Source organism: Manis pentadactyla, chromosome 16 (genome assembly GCF_030020395.1).
Source record: "Manis pentadactyla isolate mManPen7 chromosome 16, mManPen7.hap1, whole genome shotgun sequence".
NCBI classification, from domain to species: Eukaryota; Metazoa; Chordata; class Mammalia; order Pholidota; family Manidae; genus Manis; species Manis pentadactyla.
In genome coordinates this window covers 75,343,297-75,362,469 of record NC_080034.1, presented here as the reverse complement: position 1 = coordinate 75,362,469, position 19,173 = coordinate 75,343,297, and the positions used below count along the sequence as shown (strand labels likewise).

At 46.1% G+C, this 19,173-nt stretch overlaps 1 protein-coding gene across 3 annotated transcripts in view; it reads left to right on the top strand.

Annotated features, from left to right (window-relative positions):
- The first annotated feature begins 587 nt into the window (after positions 1-587).
- Positions 588-19,173, top strand: part of CDKAL1 (CDK5 regulatory subunit associated protein 1 like 1) — a 615,335-nt gene continuing 596,749 nt past the window's right edge. Inside the window, exons 1-4 of one of the 3 annotated variants that reach the window (XM_057494166.1) lie at positions 588-727; positions 1,444-1,487; positions 12,516-12,682; positions 13,888-14,000. In XM_057494166.1, the coding sequence (XP_057350149.1) occupies positions 12,516-12,682; positions 13,888-14,000 (280 nt within the window). In that variant the 5' untranslated portion in view covers positions 588-727; positions 1,444-1,487. Of the gene's footprint in view, positions 728-1,443; positions 1,488-2,953; positions 3,176-12,515; positions 12,683-13,887; positions 14,001-19,173 lie in introns of those variants that run through there. The other 2 variants (XM_057494167.1, XM_057494165.1) reach the window with 2 other exon arrangements.

Sequence of the window (19,173 nt, the reverse complement as noted above, 5' to 3'; positions counted from 1 at the left end):
AATAACAGGGAATGGCACTGGGAAAGGCATTTACAAAACAGGGTAATTGCCCCAAATCGCTGCGAAACCCAGAGTCAGGCATAAGCTCCTCTGTCTTGTTTCCTGTTCACGGCCTGTGCCTTCGCTTTTCAAAGTGGAGATGCTCTTCCGGTTACCCGGGTCCAGAACAGTGTCTTGGGTGAAGAACAGTAAAGTGAGAGAAGATGTCAGGCAGCGCGGTGAGAACAGTGTACTGCAAGGAAGTTCTCTTCCTCTGCCAAACTGCCTTCTACGCATTTCGAATAACTCGCGCGGCGTTAAATGACTTCCGTTCATCCGTTCCTACTCTCCTCTCCAGCAGGACCTCTTCCCCCAGAACCTTGAGGAAGCGCGTGCCGCGGTGGGAAGAGCAGGTTCCCAAAAAAATAATAACCCGGAGGTAATGTTCTGTAAAGCGCTTAAAGGAATGTCTGGCACCAGTAAATGCGCAGCAGGAGTCAGCTGTACGCGATTCCGACGGCTCCCGGGGGTGCACTCTCCCCCTTGCAACCAGGGGAACTGCAAGTGACTTATTGCCGAGCGGGTTAAGCCCGAAAGCGCACGTCAGCGAGGAGGCACTTTGACCCCTGCGGCCGCCGTCGCCGCGCATGCGCGTACGGACGCGGCGGGACGGGGTGTCATGGCGCGCGCCGTGTGAAGTTCGCGGGCTCCGGGCAGCGGCGTGAGGGGACCGTCTCCCGTCGGGCCGGTTTGTTCCTTTCCGGCTGCTGGGCGGGGTGGAGGCCGGATCCCTGGGCAGAGCCGTGTTCTCCCGATTTCAGTTTTTCTAGGCCGTTTGCTGGCTTGCTTCGTGGCTAAACGGGGACTTGGCGGCGGGGCTGCCCCTGGGCGGCGGCGGCGCTGCGGGAGGCGAGCACCGGGTCGCTGGCCTTCGGGGCCGCAAGGCCGCGGCGTTCAGGGACCCGATCCCCCACCCCTGCGTCGGTGGGCTGTGGGGCCGGGCACGGCCTTCGCGGCCGGCTGCTTCCCCCGAGCTGCCTCCCAAGGGTTTCAGCTGAAGCTGGCAGGAGGAGCAGGTGTCCTGCCTTTTCACTCTCTGCTCTCGTTTACTCGTAAAACCCCCGAGTCTCGAGGCGGCGCGCCTTCCGCGTGGGTGCTGAGTCGGGTGTCAGACTCGCTGCCTCCTCGCTGTGTGGCAGCTGGAATCGCTTGGGTCGCGTGCAGCCGTAGTAGGTGTCAGTGCGGTCGGGCGCTGGGTCACAGCCGTGGCAACGAAGGTGGCTGTCCACACACCTGCCCTGATCAGTAAGGTCTTAGCTGGGAACAGTATGGAACATCATTAACCGTGCTGTGCAAAACAGTCTTTTGTGGAGTCTAATCCCTTTTAGGTAGTTTTTAAAGGGTCTTTGCTGTGGGCTTGTGAACTTGTGCTTTTGCTTTTTCTAATCAGTTTTTATTTTCCAGACTCATCTTTCAAGAGGATTTGAGACTAATTGCAGATAATCAAGGTACTCATTTATTTTAAAACTTTGTGTTTGAGTGACATGTTACACAGTAGAGAGTTCAGAGGAAGCCTGATATCCTTGTCATTTTGCCACCGTCATTATGTGGAATATCATCACCTCTGCATTCCGCTGTATTACTAAATCTAAGGGACATTTTTATTCATTTCACTTTTCATCTACATTCAGCAGTCCTGACCTTTGATAATGCTCTTTTCCTATGCCTTCCGAGACACTGGTTTTCTTCTCTGGTGGCTGTTTCTTGGTCTCCACGATAGGCTTGTTTTCTTCTATTGGTAGTTATATTTGGAGTTCCTCAAGGCTTGGCCCTGTACCCCTTTCTTTTTCTCTCTGGGTGATCTAATCTACATACTCCTCAATGCTGTTATTATGTGTCTCGTTAATTTTAGCTATCCCAGTGGGTGTGAAGTGGTGTCTTGTGTTTTGATTTGCACTTCCCTGATAGCTAGTGATAGTGACATTTTTTCATGTGCATTGGCCAAACATCTTTGGAGAAATAGCTAGTCGTATCTTTTGCTTATATTTTACATTGGGTTGTCTTGTTGAGTTGTTTATTGTGGATAAAATGAGAGTTCCTGTGGCCAGGATTCTCACCTGGCTGTGGTTGACTAGCTCTCTGCACACCTGTGGGCAATACATGGCTGTTGACTCTATAAAAAGAGCTCCACCCAGTACTCCGGGCACAACACGGTGGCAGGGCTGCAAGGCTGCAGGAGAGCAGAGCAGAGGCTGGAGTGGTGGCAGCGCCGAGGACAGAGGCCCAGAGGATGGCTGTGCGGACAGAGGGGCCCAGAGGCAGACTGGTTTGCTGCATACAGACTCTCTCTGAGTGAACGGGATTCTAGTGACTGACCTGTCACCTGGAAATAAAGTTGGGTATAATCCTTTCAACCCAAAGAGCATTCTGCTGTCAATTTTCTTTGGTCACACTGAATCCATAGCGAACTTGCCTGGGGCTGAAACCCATTGGCAAGATAATTGGCGAAAGTCGGTAGGGTTCACTGTTGACCAAGGAAAAAGACAGGCTGCCCTTATGGGAGGGGTGCTTCAGCGGGTTGCCCCTGTGAATGGGGAGGCAGTGGATCGTCCCCCAATGGGTATGTGGTCTGAGGTGGCCTGCCTCCTAGAGGACTGGGCCCCACCCCAGGACTGGAGGCAAGGGGAGGTGACCCCTGAGGCAGCAGGGGTGGCTCTTGGTATCATAAGCGGATCCTTTGAGAAGCAGAGTGCCCGGGAGGCAGCAGGGACTGGGGGCTGGCTGCTTCTCACAGTCTTAAAAAGGTCTAGAGGAGACCCAAGAAATGGCGGCACGAGAAGGTGAGCTGCAGACTTCAGTAGATTCCCTGAGGAGGGAAGTAGCATTGATGCAAGAGGCGGCCCGAGAACGTGAGCTGCAGACTTCTGTGGATGCCCTGAGGGGGGAAATGGCATTGATGGGGGAGGAGGCGGCACAAGAACATGAGCTGCAAACCTCTGTGGATGCCCTGAGGAAGATGGCCTGAATGCGGGAGGAGGCAGCATGAGAGCGCCGGCAGCAAGGCGCCATGGAAGACTAGATGGCAGCGCTGCCAGGTGCTCTGAAGGAGGAAGAGGCCATCAAGGAAAAGGACGAGCTGAGGGAAGCACAGGTGGAGGTGGCACGAGAACGTCAGCTGCGAAGCATTGAGCTGAAGGTAGGAGACCTGAAGACCGAGCTGGCATTGTTGCGAGGCGCTGCAGCAGAGGAGGCACTCAGGGAGGGGAGAGAAAGGTGCCATCAGCCCCAGAAATGGAGGAGCTGAGGAAGGATGAAGGGGTGGTGCCGGAGGCACTGGCTCCTCCTGTGTTGAAAGCACGCCCAGTGGTTGTAAAGAAAATAAAGACCCAGCAGCTGAAAGTTCCCCAAGGAGAGGAGCGGCCCCCTCCCCAGGTCGTGGAGCACTCTATGGTCCACCCCTGTACTCAGGCTGAGCCAGTGGCTGTGGGACTTAGGGGTGGACGGAATTGTTCTGCCGGGATCAGAGATGGGAAAGTTGTCTTTCCTGACAGTGCAGCCTGCCTTGAGGCAGCGATTATAAAGTGCAAGGTGACACGTACAGTAGCTGAAGCAACAAGAACCCGGAAAGAAATAAGACCTGTTACAGGAGGAATTTGAGGGGCCTCCTGAGGGTTACGAGGACCCAGATGTGGGTTGATTTGATACGGGCAGGAGTAGATGGAAGGAAGTTAGATGGGAAGCCCAATAGGATCTTACTGGAGCTATGGCAACAGCTGAAACCAGAGCAGCAGTTCCAGCCATTAAGACCAAAGAGGCAGAGGCCAGAGACAGAGCCACGAGTCCAGCCTGTGTGTGTGCAAGACTTTTTGCTGGAGAGGCTGGAGAACAATGTTCGAGCTTCCTTTCACAGGGACCATTGCAGAGGACTAAGGGCACGTGGATTGAGAGGAGAGAATCCTGGAGGGGTGGAGTGTGGATAAAATGAGAGTTCCTGTGGCCAGGATTCTCACCTGGCCCTCGTTGACTAGCTCACTGCACACCTGTGGGCCATACATGGCTGTTGACTCTATATAAAGAGCTCTGCCCAGTGCTCTGGGCATAACACGGTGGCAGGGCTGCAAGGCTGCAGGAGAGCAGAGCAGAGGCTGGAGTGGTGGCAGCGCCGAGGACAGAGGCCCAGAGGACGGCTGGTGCAGGACAACTGTGCAGAGAGGCCCAGAGGATGACTTTGCAGAATGGCTGTGCAGACAGAGGGACCCAGAGGCAGAGACCAGCTTGCTGCATGCAGACTCGCTCTGAGTGAACAGGATTCTAGTGACTGACCTGCCACCTGGAAATAAAGTGGGGTATAACCCTTTCACCCCAAGAGCTTTCTGCTGTCAATTTTCTTTGGTTACACTGAATCCATAGTGACCTTGTCCGGGGCTGAAACCTATTGGCAAGACATTTGTTAATGTATTTTGATACTAGACCTTTATCAGACATATGATTTGCAAATATTTTCTTTGTCTGAACGTTGTGGAATGTTACAGAATGGAGTGGAATGGGGTGTAATGTGATGCAATAGATAGTTCCTGAGTGGTTTGGGAGCGAATGGGGACTCCATTGATGGATTGGAACGTGATAGAATGTTGCGGAATGGACTGGAATGTGGTGGAATATAGGGAAATGGGGTGAAATGTGACACAATAAAGGGTTGCATTTTGAGTTAATTTTTGTATATAATTTGAGGTGGTTCTTCTTTCATTGCATGTGGCCGTCCTGTCCTTGCACTGTTTATTAAAAAGACTATTCTTTCCCCCATTAAATTTTCTTGGCACCCTTGTTGAAAATAAGCCGACCAGGTAATGTATTTTTCACAAGCATTACAGATGATTTTTATGGAAGAATGACTGTAGGACAGCGTTTCTCAGGCTTTAGCATGTGTTAGAATCACCTGGAGAGCCTGTTACAGGATGATGGCCTTTCCTCAGAATATCTGATTCAGTGGGTCTGAAGTGGGGCCCAGGAATGTTCATTTCTGCCAAGTTCCCTACTGATGCCAACCATGCTGATCTGGGTACCATACTCTGAAAACCACTGGTGCAGGACTTTGACTCACACCTGTGGCTACACACGTGAGAATTACTGGCAAGTTTGGAAAAAAGAATTGCTCAGGCTCTGTTGCCAGGATTGATTCCTCTGGCCTGGGGCTTGGTTGCTGGGCATTTTCAAAAGGCCGTCACGTGAATACATTGAACACTCAAGGTTGAGAACCTCCGCTATAGATCCACTGTGGTTCTCAGTCGGTTGCTCAGTGGGATCATCTGAACGGGTGTAAGTCCTCATCCTTGAGTTCCAGTCTAGGAGATTCTAACTCAGAGTGGGATCTGGATATTTGACATTATAAGAGTTCTCCTTTAAGCCACCTGTGGAAGGACAGCACTGTAGGATCCTGTAATCTTTTTTCATCTCTTGTTTTCACTGTCCCCTTTTCACTGATTCTGTTTTTATTCCCTTTGTTAAACTTGGTTTCCTCTCAGAAAAAACTGTACATGATTTTTCTGTTTCATTTCATGATTGCCTTGCTTTCTTTTTAGTCTCAGACCTTCATTTCCTTATTACTCACTGATTTAAACGTTTCTGAGGGCTAACCATTCCCTCCACCAATTTGCTGGAAGCAATACCGTTACTATTAATAGTGATGAAGATTGTTAAGGTGCTTATGATATACAGGCAGTTTTAAGAACTTTCTCATTATATCTTATTTGTCTCCTTTTACTTCCTAGAGTGAATTTCTAGATATGGAATTACTGGGTCAAAGGATGTATGTTTCAAGGTTTGATGTGCATTGCCAGATTGCCTTCCAGAAAGGCTTTACCAGTTTTATCACCCTTTCAGCTAACAGTAGGGTTTTTCTCAGTTTTTTTTAAGTGGTGTAGGTGAAAAATAACTTGTTTGCAATTCTTGCTGTTAGTGTGGTTGAGCATTCTTACCAGCGCTTGTTGGGTATTTGCGTTTCCTGAGTGAGTGGCCTGTGTTTCCTTTGTCCATTTTTCCTGGAAGGTGTTTATTTTGTATGGTCTCATTAGACTCTTGCATTGTATGGGCTTTGCCATTGAGGCAGAGCCGTATGGGAGAGCTTGGTGTTGAGAGAAGGCCTGGGTTCTAATTCCGGCTCTGTCAGGGTGCAAATCTTTTAGCTACTGGACTTGAGTTCTGTAAAAAGGGAACATTGCTAAGCCTCTCAATCTCCCTAACTGCATGGACTTCTCATGTTTCTTCTAACATTCTATTTCCCTTTCATAGATCTATACACAATTCTGGATGGGATGTGAAAATTGTGTAATGTGAAAACAGGGCTTTTAATGTGTCATTCAACAACCCATAGTCCTTCAGTAGTTCTTTAGTAATGGTCAAGGGCACTGCCTGGGCTAGCCTGTCTGACTTGTTTCATAGGATAATGGTGATAGAAGCAGCTCTTGGGAATTAGTATTTACTTCATCCTACCCAGTGTAAGTTTTAGCCTGTGTTATAGAAAGGCTAGCTAAATTCAGCATAAGCATTCTATTTGTGCAGTTAGTCAACAAACATGGTGTGCCTGCTGTATATGCCAGGCGTTGTTACAGGTTTTGTAGATAGAGTGGGAAGAGAGAATGCTTTTTCTCTTCGTGGCACTTACACTATGAGAAAGACAGATGCGATTATATATATGGTGTCAGGTAGGCACATGCTATGAAGAAAAATAAAGCATAAAGCAGTGTTAAGAGGTCACTGAAAATATGTGAGATGCTTGGTCAGTGTGTGGTTGTTTTAGACTATGGTGTTTAGGAAAGGCCTGTTGGGGGAGGTGTCATTTGAGTAGAGAAGTGGGCAGCAAGCCATACAAATATCTGGGGGGTGATATTCCAGGCAGAGGAATAGCAAGTGTGAAGGTCCCTGAGTCAGAAACTAGTTTGGCACCCTGGGGGTATCTAAAAGGTTAGTGAAGTTGGGGTGGAGGGTGAGGCCAGGTCAGATCTTGTCAGGCTGGGTCGTCGGTAGGACATCATGCCTGCCAGGGACCTGCAGCATTCAAGATGCTGTTCTAGGCCTCTCCTGGGGTAAAGTGGTGAACACAGAATACTAAACCTTCGCCTGTGTGGAGGTTACATTCTAGTAGAAAGAGACAGACGGTAAAAATAAAAGCATCCAGGCAGGTGGTGCAGAGCTGTGGCGGGAAAACCCGGCAGGGTGGGGGTGGGTAGAGTGTGTGTGTGTGTGTGTGTGTGGTGAGGTGGGAGCTGTGCAGAAAGGTTTGGTGGTGACACTTGAGCAAAGTCTTGAGAGGCTTGGTGGGCATGAAATGGCAGGGGAGTCCTGGAGTGGGGGGGATGGGGGAAGAGGGTGGGAAGTGGGTTGGGAGAGCGAGCAGGGCGAGCGCACGCACCCCTTGCAAATCTTTGTAGTGATCTCGGCCATTGAGTGTGAGGTGGACGACCATTGGCAGGTTTTGGTCAGAGGCTTGAGACGAATTTAGGCTATAAAGGGATCCTGGGCTTCTGGGCTGAAACTGTCCTTCAGGAATTAAGGTGACAGGCAGGGAGGCTGACTGGCAATAATCAGGCAGAGTTGAGGCTCGTTGGGACCAAGAATATAGCAGGTATGGTCGGAAGTAGATTCTGAATATATTTTGATGATAGAGGCAGCAGGACTTTGGTGGCTTGGCTTTAGGGTGAAAGAGGGGCCAGGGGTGAGGCTAGGAGTTTTGGCCTGACCAGGTAGATTGGGATGGCCTTTAAGTGAGATGGGGAAAGTTGTGGGAGGAGGTGGTGCAGTTGGTTGGGTAAGGTGGGCAGAGGATCAAGAGTTAGGTCTTTGAATTTTTAAGTTTGAAAAAACTATTAGACATTCAAGCAGGGGTGTCGAGTAGGCAGTTGGATCTCAGAGTGTCAAGTTCAGGGAGGGACTGGGGCTGTTGTATGTGCATATAGTGCCACTTCAAGGCTGCAGTCTGGATGAGGTTGCTTAGGGCGTATCTGCAACCAGAGAAGTCGTGTAACGGAGCCATGTGGGCATTCCGGTGATGAGAAGTGGGCAGAGGGCAGACGAAGGGGACCAGGAAGTGGCTGATGGGGTAGGAGGAGGGCTCAGCGGGTGTCCCAGAAGCCCTCAAGAAAAGTATCTTGAGGGAATGCTTGCTGATTGGGGTCATGTAAGGTGACCGAGACTTGGTCAGTGTGTATATCGTTGGAAGTCATTCAAATCATGACAGCAGTTTGGGGTGGCGGTGGGGGTGGGAGCCCGGTCCCTGAGAGAAGGGGGGCATTGGAAAACGAGGTATAGATCTCGCAAGGAATTTTCCTTTAAGGGAGAGAAATGTGACGGAGGTGGTAAGTGGAGGTAGTGGGGTCAAGAGAAGGGCTTTGTTTTTTAAGTGGGAGAAATACCAGTATGTTTATGTTTAGTCATGATTCAGTAGAGAGAAAGTGGTGGTGCTGAAGAGAGAGCGTCGCTGGGTGCTGTGCTTAGGTCAGAGTAGGAGATTGTTCTTAGGGAGCGGATGGTTCATTCATAGAACAGATGGGCAGGCAGGGCGCAGGGGCAGAGAGCCGCCTTCGGCTGTGCAGAGCGAGGGAGGGGACTGCAGAGGGCGCTGCGTCTGGGCCCTCTGGTTTGGTGCCATCTGTAGGCTCATGTAGGCAGAATCTGTGAGAAACTAATTTTCAGAAAATTCCTCAGATAAATGAGTTCAAATGTATTTGCTGTGGTTCTTCACAGCTTTGTTCTGCTAATGCATATGCGGATCTGTGCGGAGGCAGAATTTTCTCAGTTTATTGGACTATGGAGATAGTTAATATCGCAAATGAGTAGAAGCAGTTTGAGACACTAAGCTTCTGTCTGTCGGCTGCGTTGGCTGGGGAGGGCATTCGCCTGCTCCGGTGCCTGGGCGGACCACGGCTGCGTCCGGCTCGGGCCTTGGCGGGGCCCAGGTGCTCCGGCAATGTCGGTCTCGCCCGCCACCTCTCCGGCTCTCCCTACGGTTCCTTCCCTAGAGAGGCTTCTGCCCCATGGCGGGCAGCATGCGCCCCAGCACCCCCTAGTTGGCATCCTCCCACCTTAGCCGCGTCATGAAAAGAGAAGCCATCTCTCCTTGTAGCTTTGGCATAGAAGTCCCAGTGTGGCTGGGCTTATCGTGTCCTACACCGAGCCAGCCGGTGCGGCCGGGAAGTGGCAGGCTGGGTCGTGTGCGCCATTCCTGTGTCTGGGGAGGAGGAGGCCTGTGGTTGGCAGTCCCACCGGGACCATGTGGTATACAGTCAACTGTAGTTTAACCAGGCCTCAGTTGACTGCCGCTTGGGTAGTATCTAATCTTTTGCTCTTGCAGTGGAGGGCCGGCTGAGATTTGAACACAGGTTTATCTGATGTATGGGGTGTGATTTATCCTAGTTTTAAAGAGTGCTTATAGTAAAAGGCACAAAACAAAACTGGCTAGAAGCCCTTCTGCTTATTGAAAGTAATGGGAAGGTGGCGATCTGGCCAACAAAGAGAAGGAAAATTCATCAGAAAGGCTTGAGACCAAGAGTGTAGGCGCCTTACCACCGGCCTAGGCGACCCAGCCGAGGCACATGGTCCTTCCACCCCTAGTCTGCCCTCGGGGGACCCCGCGCGTGTGGGCCGCGTGGCCTCAGGCCCGTTTGGGGCACAGGAGGAGCGTCTCTGGGTTTTGGGTCGCCCGTAGGGAGAGGCAGGGTCAGCCGCGGAGTCGTGAGCACCCTGTGGGCCGCGCGCCTCCTGCCTGGACACGGGATGGTACTGTCGCTAAATGTATGCAAGTACTCTCTTTTCCAGATAGGATTTTTTCTTCATTCAGTATTTTATTTTAACATAACTATAGATTAACTTATAAAAATTACGTGGGGAGGCTATACAATTTATGGTTTCCCCAACGGTAACATCTTGCAGAACTGTAATACAGTATCACAGCCAGGATACAGACGACGGGTCAGGATGGAGAGTGTTTCCATCGCCCCAGGGCCACTCATGCTTCCCTTTTATAGTCACACTCCCACGCCATCCTCTCCTTATTCCCTGGCAGCCACTATTCTGTTCCCCTTTCCTGTAATTCCTTTATTTCAATCTCAAGTGTGTTACATAAATGTAATCATATGGTATGTAACGTGTTGGGCTTGGCTCTGTTCACTCAGCTTAGTTCTTTGGGATTCACTCAGATTGTCCCGTGCATCAATAGTACGTTCTTTACTGATGAGTAGTGGTCCATGGTTTGGATGTACCATATTTTGTTTGATAATTTAATCCATTGAATGGCATCTAGGTTGTTTCCAGGTTTTGGCTATTACAAAGAAAGCTGCTATAAACATTTGTGTTCAGATTTTTGTGTGAATATAAGTATTTCTCTTGGATTAAACTCCTGTAAATACAATTGCCAGTTTGTGTTGTGGTTGCATGATTAGTTTTTAAAGAAAATGCCAAACTTTTTCAGAGTGGCTGTACCTTTTATATTCCCACCAGCACTGCGTGAGTGATAAGAGTTTCTTTGCATCCTGGCCAGCATTTAATGTCCTCACTGTTTTTTATTTTAGTTACTTTGATAGGTGTGTAGTGATATCTCATCATGATTTTAGTTTGTATTTCTCTGATGGCTAGTATTGTTGAATCTCTTTTCCTGTGTTTGCCCTCTGTATATTCTTTCAGGTGAAATGTCTCTAATTTTTTCTCCATTTTCTAATTAGATTGGTTTTTTAAATGACTGTTTTAAGTTATAGATATGAGTCCTTTGGCAGATATATGTTTGCAAATATTTTCTCCCACTCTGAAGCTTGACTTTTAATTCTCTTGAAAGGGTCTTTTGCAGAGCTGAAGTTGTTAATTTTTGTGTCTGGATGTGTTAATTTTCCTTTCATGGGCCATGCTTTTGGTATTAAGTCCAAGAACTCTTCACCCAGCTCTGTCTTGAAAATTATCTCTTAATGATGTTTACAAAAAGCTTATAGTTTGTTTTACATTTAAGCCCATGATACATTTTGAGTTAGTTTTTAAGGTGTGAGGCTTAGGTTGAGGTTAATTTTTTTTGTCTGTAAATATCCAGAAGCTCTAGCACTAATTGCAAAGTCCGTCTTTCCTGCATTGAATTACTTTTGCACTTCTGTGAAAAATCATCTGGGCATATTTGTGTGGGATTATTTCCAGGTTCCCTGTTACGTTCTGTTAATCTGTATGTTTATACTTCCCCCATACCTCATAGTCTTGATTCCTACAGCTATTTAATAAGCCTTAAAATTAGGCAGGCCAATTCCTTCCAATCTTTTCTTCTCCCATAATTGTTTCCATACACATTTAGAACAATCTTGTCTATGTCTACAAAATATCTCTCTGGGATTCTGATAGGAGTTTGACTGTTAATTTGCATATCCCTCTGTTTTTCACAGCTGTGGTGGGGTAGGGGTGGGGCTACCTTACTGGTTCTTGGCTGGTTTGGAAGTTGAGGGTTTTGCTTGGGCCTCTGATTCTGCCCTGGTGAAGGGTGTTGGGCGCCTTGCTACTGCCTCAGAAGGGTGAAGTTGGGGCTCTCCACTTGGTGTTTTTGGCTTGTCTGATTAGTGTCTTGTGGTGTTTGAGTAGAGGGATTATTGTGCAGAACTTTCTGTCTTGCTGGGCTGCTGTTTTTCTGGTTCTTGGATAAGAGAACAGGCTTTTGTTGGGAGCTTCTGTTGTGTGTGCTGCTAGCTTCACAGCTCCAGGCCTGGGCTGTAGGAGGCAGATGCCAAGGAGCTCTGCCCTGTGGCCCCTCGCCAGCCTGTCTTGTCTCCACCTTCCCAGGCCGTCTTATGTTTACCTGTGTATGTGATGTCTGGAGTACCCCCACATTTTCTTTTCTAGATTATAAAAATTTTGAACATTGAGGAACATAGATAGGGCAATGAATACCAACAGACCTACTTTTTCCTACATTTAAGAGTTGTGAATGTTTCCCCATATGTCTTAATCTGTTTATTGTTTTAAAAGTAAATTAGACATAATGACTTCACCGCCAAATATTCAATATGCATTGCTAAAAAAATAAGGTTTTTAAAATAAAGTAAAATTTCTGTCAAAAAAATAAGATTTTCATTCATAAGGGCAGTACTTTATATCTAATGATTTATAGTAATATTGTAATATTATCTAATATCCAGCTCACACTTTAGTTTTCCTCATTGTTCCCAAAATGTCTTAGAGCTGGTTGAACAGAGTGAGATCTAATCAAGATCATGAATTCAAGCTAGTTGTTAGGCTTTTAAGTGTCCTTGAAGAGTTCCTCTCCTGCTTTTTTCTCCATGACGTCAGTTTGTGGAAGAAACAGTCACAGTTTAATCCTGGAATACCCTATAAATAAGATTTGTCTGGTTATTTTCCTGTGTTTCTTTGTCTCCTGCATTTTCTGTAAATTTGACAATAAATCTAAAGGCATTATTAGATTTAAGTTTGGCAAGAATATTGCATAGGTGATGCTGTGTTATACAGATTCCCTGAGGGACTCAAGCTTGTATCGTTTGTAACTTTTTTATGTGATGAAGATGCCTTCTGCATCCTGTAACATACTACTGGATGACATAGAAGATATTGTGTCACAGGAAGATTCGAAGCCACAGGACAGGCATTTTGCAAGAAAGCACATTGTTCCAAAAGTGCGAAAGCGAAATACCCAAAAACACTTGCAAGAAGAAAGGCCACCAAGTGATAGGTAAGCTCTTTTCTTTTGAAGTTAGTGCCACTGGGGAGAAGGTGCCACTACTGGTCTGTGTGGTATACACAATGTCTCTTTTTAAAAAATGTTGAACTTTTGAGAGGCAATATATAGATTTATTTTTTATTTGAATGGTTTCGAATTTAGCAAAGTAATTGGTTAAAAAAGAAAAAGAGGTCAGATTGCATGTTCTTCAAGGCAGGGCGTGGGACGGTGTTTGGCGTGAAGATAGGCACCCCCACCCCTGCTGGAGCTCTCTGATGTTACTGTAATTGGTATGTAATTTTGTGTTACTTCCAAATTAAAATTTTTGCTGGAATTTCTGATTCCTATGAGACAGTGGTGGTTTGAACATTTTATTTTTCTTAGCAGATTTACAGATACTTATGAATCAGCTGAAGACATTGGACACAAATTATTGTGCTGTTTACGCTATTAGTTCTCTAGTGAAATTCTAATACAACCTAGCCAGGAAGGATTCTGCAGTTGTGTAGTTTAATATGCTTATATTTGTTAATAAGTTGTTGAAAGTTTTAATACACTTAATTATTTTCTTTGGAACCTTAAGCTTTTAAAATCTGTGGATTTAAAGTTGGCTTATATTTTCTTCACTGAAGTTTATTAGATTTGTCCTGAATGTATCCTTAAGGTAATTTCTATTTAGTTACAAATTACTAGGGCAATACAAGTTGAAAGTCCTTTGTTTTCTTTCCTAAAATACTACATTTTTAGAATTCTATTTTTACATACAGAATACTTTAAATAATACTGTAGCATGACAGTTTTTCATTTTGATTATTTATATCTGTATAAAATAAAGGTTATAGGTAGTAGATAGGAGTCTGTTTTTGGGCAGATAGATGTACCTACTCTTTACTCTTGTTTCTAGAACCATTTTCTTTGCTATTCCTATTTGTATGTATTTTTCTAGTTCAGGTCAGCGGTAATATGTTAATAGTACTGATATTAAAATACAATTCAAAGAAGATTTTTTTTGTAGAGAGTCTTCATTTCTTAGACTGGTTATTTTATCTTCATTTTAGATTTTGAGGTAACAACCAGTAGTTATACTTAAGTTGGTGATTTGATGGATAGCTTGTGAATGATTTGCAGTGTCTGCATTTTTGCCTAATATGCCCAGAAGTCATCTAGTGCTTTTTATTAAAAATGCCTTAATGAGACTTTTTTTTATTGTTTGATAGCACTATTCCTGGCATACAGAAAATTTGGATACGAACATGGGGTTGTTCTCATAATAATTCAGATGGAGAATATATGGCTGGACAACTAGCTGCTTATGGATATAAAATTACAGGTAATGAGATCTACAATACATTTCACTGGTTAGATTTTCAGAGCTAAGTTTCTTATATGTATTCTAGCTTCAGCAATTGAAGGCTATTTCAGCATAACTTCATGATTTTAAGGGAGAACAAAATGACAGCTATTATACATTGCCTATATCATATTAGAAAAATTAAAAAACTATTGAAAAAAGTTTAAACTTAAAGAAAAATAGTAAAATTACAGAGACTTGTCATATGCCCTTCATCCAGCTTCCTCCAATGTTAACATCTTATGTTAATTCCCTAGTTTATTAATTATAATTATATAAGTGCAACACCGTTATCTAAACCACAGATCTTACTTGAATGTGCCAGTTTTCCCATTTGTAACCCTTTTCTGACCCAGGGTCTAATCTAGGTTGTCTCCTTACAGGATTTGTATTGTTTCTGTGGTCTCCGGGCTGCGACGGTCCCTCAGTCTTTGTCCTCCATGGCCTTGGACTTCTGAAGGAAACTGTTCCGTAGAAGGGCCCTCTCTGTGGGTTTTCTGACGTTTTCTCATGATTAGAATAAGGTTATTCGTGCATTTCTGGCACAGCACAGCTGACACTGCCTCGGTGCATCACACCAGGGCTCATGCTAGACCTCAGGATGTCTCACTGCTAGAGCGCTGACCCTTGTCTGCCAGGTGTCTCCACAGTGAACTACTGTTACTCTCACTGTAAGAAGTGTTCTTTTTCTTCTAAACCTTCTGCCTACTAGTTTTGGTATCTGGTAATTGTAGTGTCCATCAGTGGATCTTGTGTGTACCAGTTATTATTGTACTGTTTACCAGTGATTTTTCTGCATGATTTCTTCCACATTTATTAATTGGAATTCTCTGGGAAGGGCTATCCTCTCTCCCCTGTTTGTTATTTATGTCAGTATGGGCTCATGGATTTTTTTTCCCCCTATGGCTTACAGTCTGCTACTACTATTATTTATTTTGCTGCTCATATTGTTCCAGCTTTGTCCACAGGACCTCCTTCGGGCTGGCTCCTGTGTCTTCTGAACATGCCCCCTTCTTTTGGAACATTTCCTTAATTTCTTGCACCACGAAGTGTTCTAGTCTCGTATTTGCCCCTCCCCAGCTTTGGAAGCAACTGCTTTGGCGAGGAGTCCCTGTCCCTCTCTCTAAGAGAGTGGCGTTTGCACCCAGAACACAGCTGCGGCCTCCGGGTGTGCTCGCTGTCACCGTGGAGTGACAGGGCTTCTAGGCTCTCTCAGTGACTGAGCTGGGCGACGCGTCTGTATACTAAACAGCACATACACATGTTTGCATCCGTTACGTCAGGTATCTGTATGTGTATTAAATGGGACCGTAGTTGGAATGCTTTGGGACAGGCAGTGGTTCAGTGTGTGCTGTCTGTTACCGTGCTTCGTCCTTGTGAGGGGAGGAAATACTGGCGTCCCTACTGTACAGGTGAGAATAGAGAGGTGGTGTCTTCTCTTTCACCCCAGAGGCTGCTCTTGACCAGTGTTCAGGCCTTGGAGTTGCCTCTGTATACGTAGTTGGCAAGTTCTAGCTTGCAGTTAGCGTGTGGGGCTTAGGGAGGGTTGGAGACTTAAATCTTCATAGCATCATTTCCTTTAGCAGCTAAGTGAGTATGTGCCACTAACTCTGTGTTTTTGATAACTTATTCTTTAGTCAGCATAATCAGTCTTAATACTTTTGTTCTTTAGGTAAAAACACTCAAAATATGCTTTTAGGATTACTTCTCTATTAGTGACTTTTAGTATAATTTAGCTTGGGCTTCCCTTAACAGTTCTGATGGTGAAATGTGAGTATTAAAATAGTCTTTAAGATAGTTTCTAAAATAAAACAAAATCAGATCTTGACATTTCCTGGGCGGTATTAAATATCGAACACATTTTACTTTACATTTTAGTCCGTTAGTTTTGTGTGTGGTCTTACAACTGTATTTGTGTAAAATAACAGTCCTGATGTGTTTATACAAGAATATAAAGCTTTGTAGTATATACCTAGTTTGGGCTTCATATTTGTGAATAGTCAGAGGGGAGAACTAAGGAAGCAGTCACTTGAATATGAAATTTACTTTTCTTACTAATGTGTATGTTACTTTTACATAGGCATTACTTGCATATGTTTATATTCATTTCATATACTGTTGATTGTCTCCATTTTAGAAATTCATGGCCAGTTTTTAACTCCAGCCTGGCTGTATGCAGCAGAGTGTAGGACTTTACTCACTTGGCCAAGAGCTCTCAGCCTAGGAAATATGAACTGTATTACCCTCTGTAAAACATTTATGAAGCAAATGTCTAGAAATTTTATATTTTGATTAGATTTATGAGATGAATGATTTCTGGATGACCTCTTTATTGTGGAATAGGGCGAGTTTATAAAAATTATTATTGTTTAATAATTTGTAGTGTTCTGTTAATCAGATGTAGACCTAAAATATTTTCACTTAACTGTGTAATTGATATGAAATAGGTATAAAATGCAGATTGTGTATAATGTACACAGGTTATTGAAAGTGTTCTATAGAGAAATTCAAAATTAGCTCTCAACTATCAGTAGTTGATATTTTTACTGTTTGGGGAAAAAAGAGAGATTATGTGGGTATATACTTGAAATGGCTGCTTTTAACTCTGTGAACACTCAGGAGTGATGAGTCCATAGGGAAACCTCATAGAGGCTTGGAGCAGTTAGCTCTGTTCGTTGCCTCTTGCAGGCCCTCTTTGAGGAAAAAGATGGCTCCTAACATAAAATAATGCCTGCTTGCTTCTCGTTTCAAAGAATGAACCCTGAGGAGAAATGATGTCATTCCCCAAACTCAGGACAGTTAATGGTGTCGCGGGTCCTTGGATGTGGAATGGAGTTAGACTGGCATGAGCGGGGGCAGCTGGACTGTCCCTCTTGAAAGGAAAGGAGCGACACACAGCAGCAGTTCACCGGAGAATTCCGCTTTATTAGGGAAAGGTGCTGGGTTATATAGGAAGGGGCACGGGGTGATTGTGGTGTCACTTCTACGGGGCCGGTGGCTACTGGCTAGGTGCTGGGATTAGGGGGGTGAGGGGTGATTGGGCTTCAGGTGGCACCGGCAGGAACCGAGGACCCGGAAGAGAAGCAGGAGGTTCGCCATCTTATGGGTGGGGGCCCTTCATTCCCCCCTTTCTCCTCTATGGGGTTGTGGACGTTGCTTTCTCTCTGACTGCTTCCTGCTGAACGGGGGCGGAGAAGGGAGTGAGGGCTTGAGGACTGGGAGGAAAGGGTTGATAGGACTCCCCACAGTAAGGACGAGTAGATGTGGGCTTCTTCAGGTTGGAAATCAGTGAAGGTTCCTTGTAACCATAGGTCGAGGACCTGTTGATTCCAATGGTGCCAAGAGGATACGGGTGTCAGAAGCCAGGCGTCTGCGGCCATTGTTTCCAGGAACAGTTTCCAGCGGAGAGAGGGGTCCATCTCAGCGTGTGGCGAGGAGGTCACGTGAGGGTGAGGGATCTTCTGTGGCTAAAAGCTGGTAGTTCCTGAGTAAAAGCTGGTTGAAAGTTTGATTAGGGATTTTACCGACTTGGGATTTGACAAACTTTACTATACAAGGCAAGAAGAGACAGGCGAGAAGAATGATTATTATAGGGCCTGCAATGGGCCACAGCCAGGTGAGGGAGGGGGTTTGTTGGTATTGAAGAGAATGGGTTGGAGGAGTAATACTGTGGGTACCGGGAGTTACCCGTGTAGTGAATGGCGCAAGACCAGTAGGGGCATCTCCCGTACGTGTCTGGCCATCGTCTGCAACAGGCTTGTTTTTGGTCATAGAGGAAGCAGAGGTAGGGAGAATAAAGGTAGCTGCTAGTGAACACTTCCATGGAGGGAGGAAATTGGAGGTATGAAGGCTCAGAGCAGCCTTTCAGAGGGCAGTCTGATGTGGCAATGAGGGCAGTAACTTTTGTTTGATGCTGTGTGTAAGTCTGTCTGAGTTTGAATCGCCATACAAAGGAGGCTGGGGTGGCAGGGAAGACAACAGGAATGAGGAAAAAAAAGAGAGCGAGGGAGCAGTAAAGGAGGAAAAAGTCATGATTCGGGTGTGGATGGCAAAGGGGGTGAACGGGATTTTGGAGGAAAGAGGACAGTAAGGTCAGGAGTCTGGAGGGAGGGAGAGTCTGTAGACTTTTGTAGGTTAAGAGGTCCTTTAGGTGATGTGGGGACAGAATGGTAAGGGGCGCCCCGAATGTCAGTTTATGAGCTTCTTTCTGCAAGAGCTGTCTAGCGGCTAATGCCCGTAGGCAGGGGGCCCATCCCCGAACTGTGGGGTCTAATTGCTTGGAAAGATAAGCTACTGGGGCAAAGGATGGGCCATAATGTTGGCCTAGGACTCCTAGAGCTTGACTGGACCTCTCATGAATGTATAATGAGAAGGGCTTCGACAAATCAGGAAGATGGAGAGCTGGGGCTTCCACAAGGGCTCCACGGAGCTTAATGGAGGAGTGTCGGGGTGAGGAGGATAATGGTTCTTCAGGGGGGCCCTTGCTGAGGTCGTATAGGGGTCTTGCCAACAGGGAGAAGTTAGGGATCCACGCTCTAAAATACCCAGCCAGGCCTAGAAAGGAAAGGATTTCTGTCTTGGTTTTGGGAACGGGCAGGTCAGAGAGGAGCCGTTTTCTGTCTAAGGTAATGGACTTTCTTTGTTGAGATAGAAGGAATCCGAGGTAAGTGACAGAAGGGGAAGAGATTTGAGCTTTGACGGGGGATACCCAGTAACCTCTGGTAGCTAGAAGGTTAAGTAGGGAGCCAGTGTCAAGTTGAGACGGTTCCCACGAGGGACTGCAGAGTAGAAGATCGTCCACGTATTGTAGTAAGGTGGACTCGGAAGCCTTGTGGCAAAACTGTCCAAGTGAGTTGTTCAGAATGTCTTGTGTATGGGTCTGTCCAGGTGAAGGTGAAAAAAATCTTGGGAGGAGGGGTCCAGAGGGATAGAAAAAAATGCGTCCTTGAGATCTAGGACTGAGAAGTGGGAGGCGAGGCAGGGATCTGCGATAAAAGGGTGTATGGATTTGGGACTAAGGGATGGATAGGGACGATGGCCATGTTGATGAGGCGAAGGTCTTGGACGAGGCGGAAAGATCTGCTGTTTTTTTTAACAGCTAATATGGGGTTATTAAACGGGGAGTGAGTGGGTCTGAGGTAATTTTGTTTAA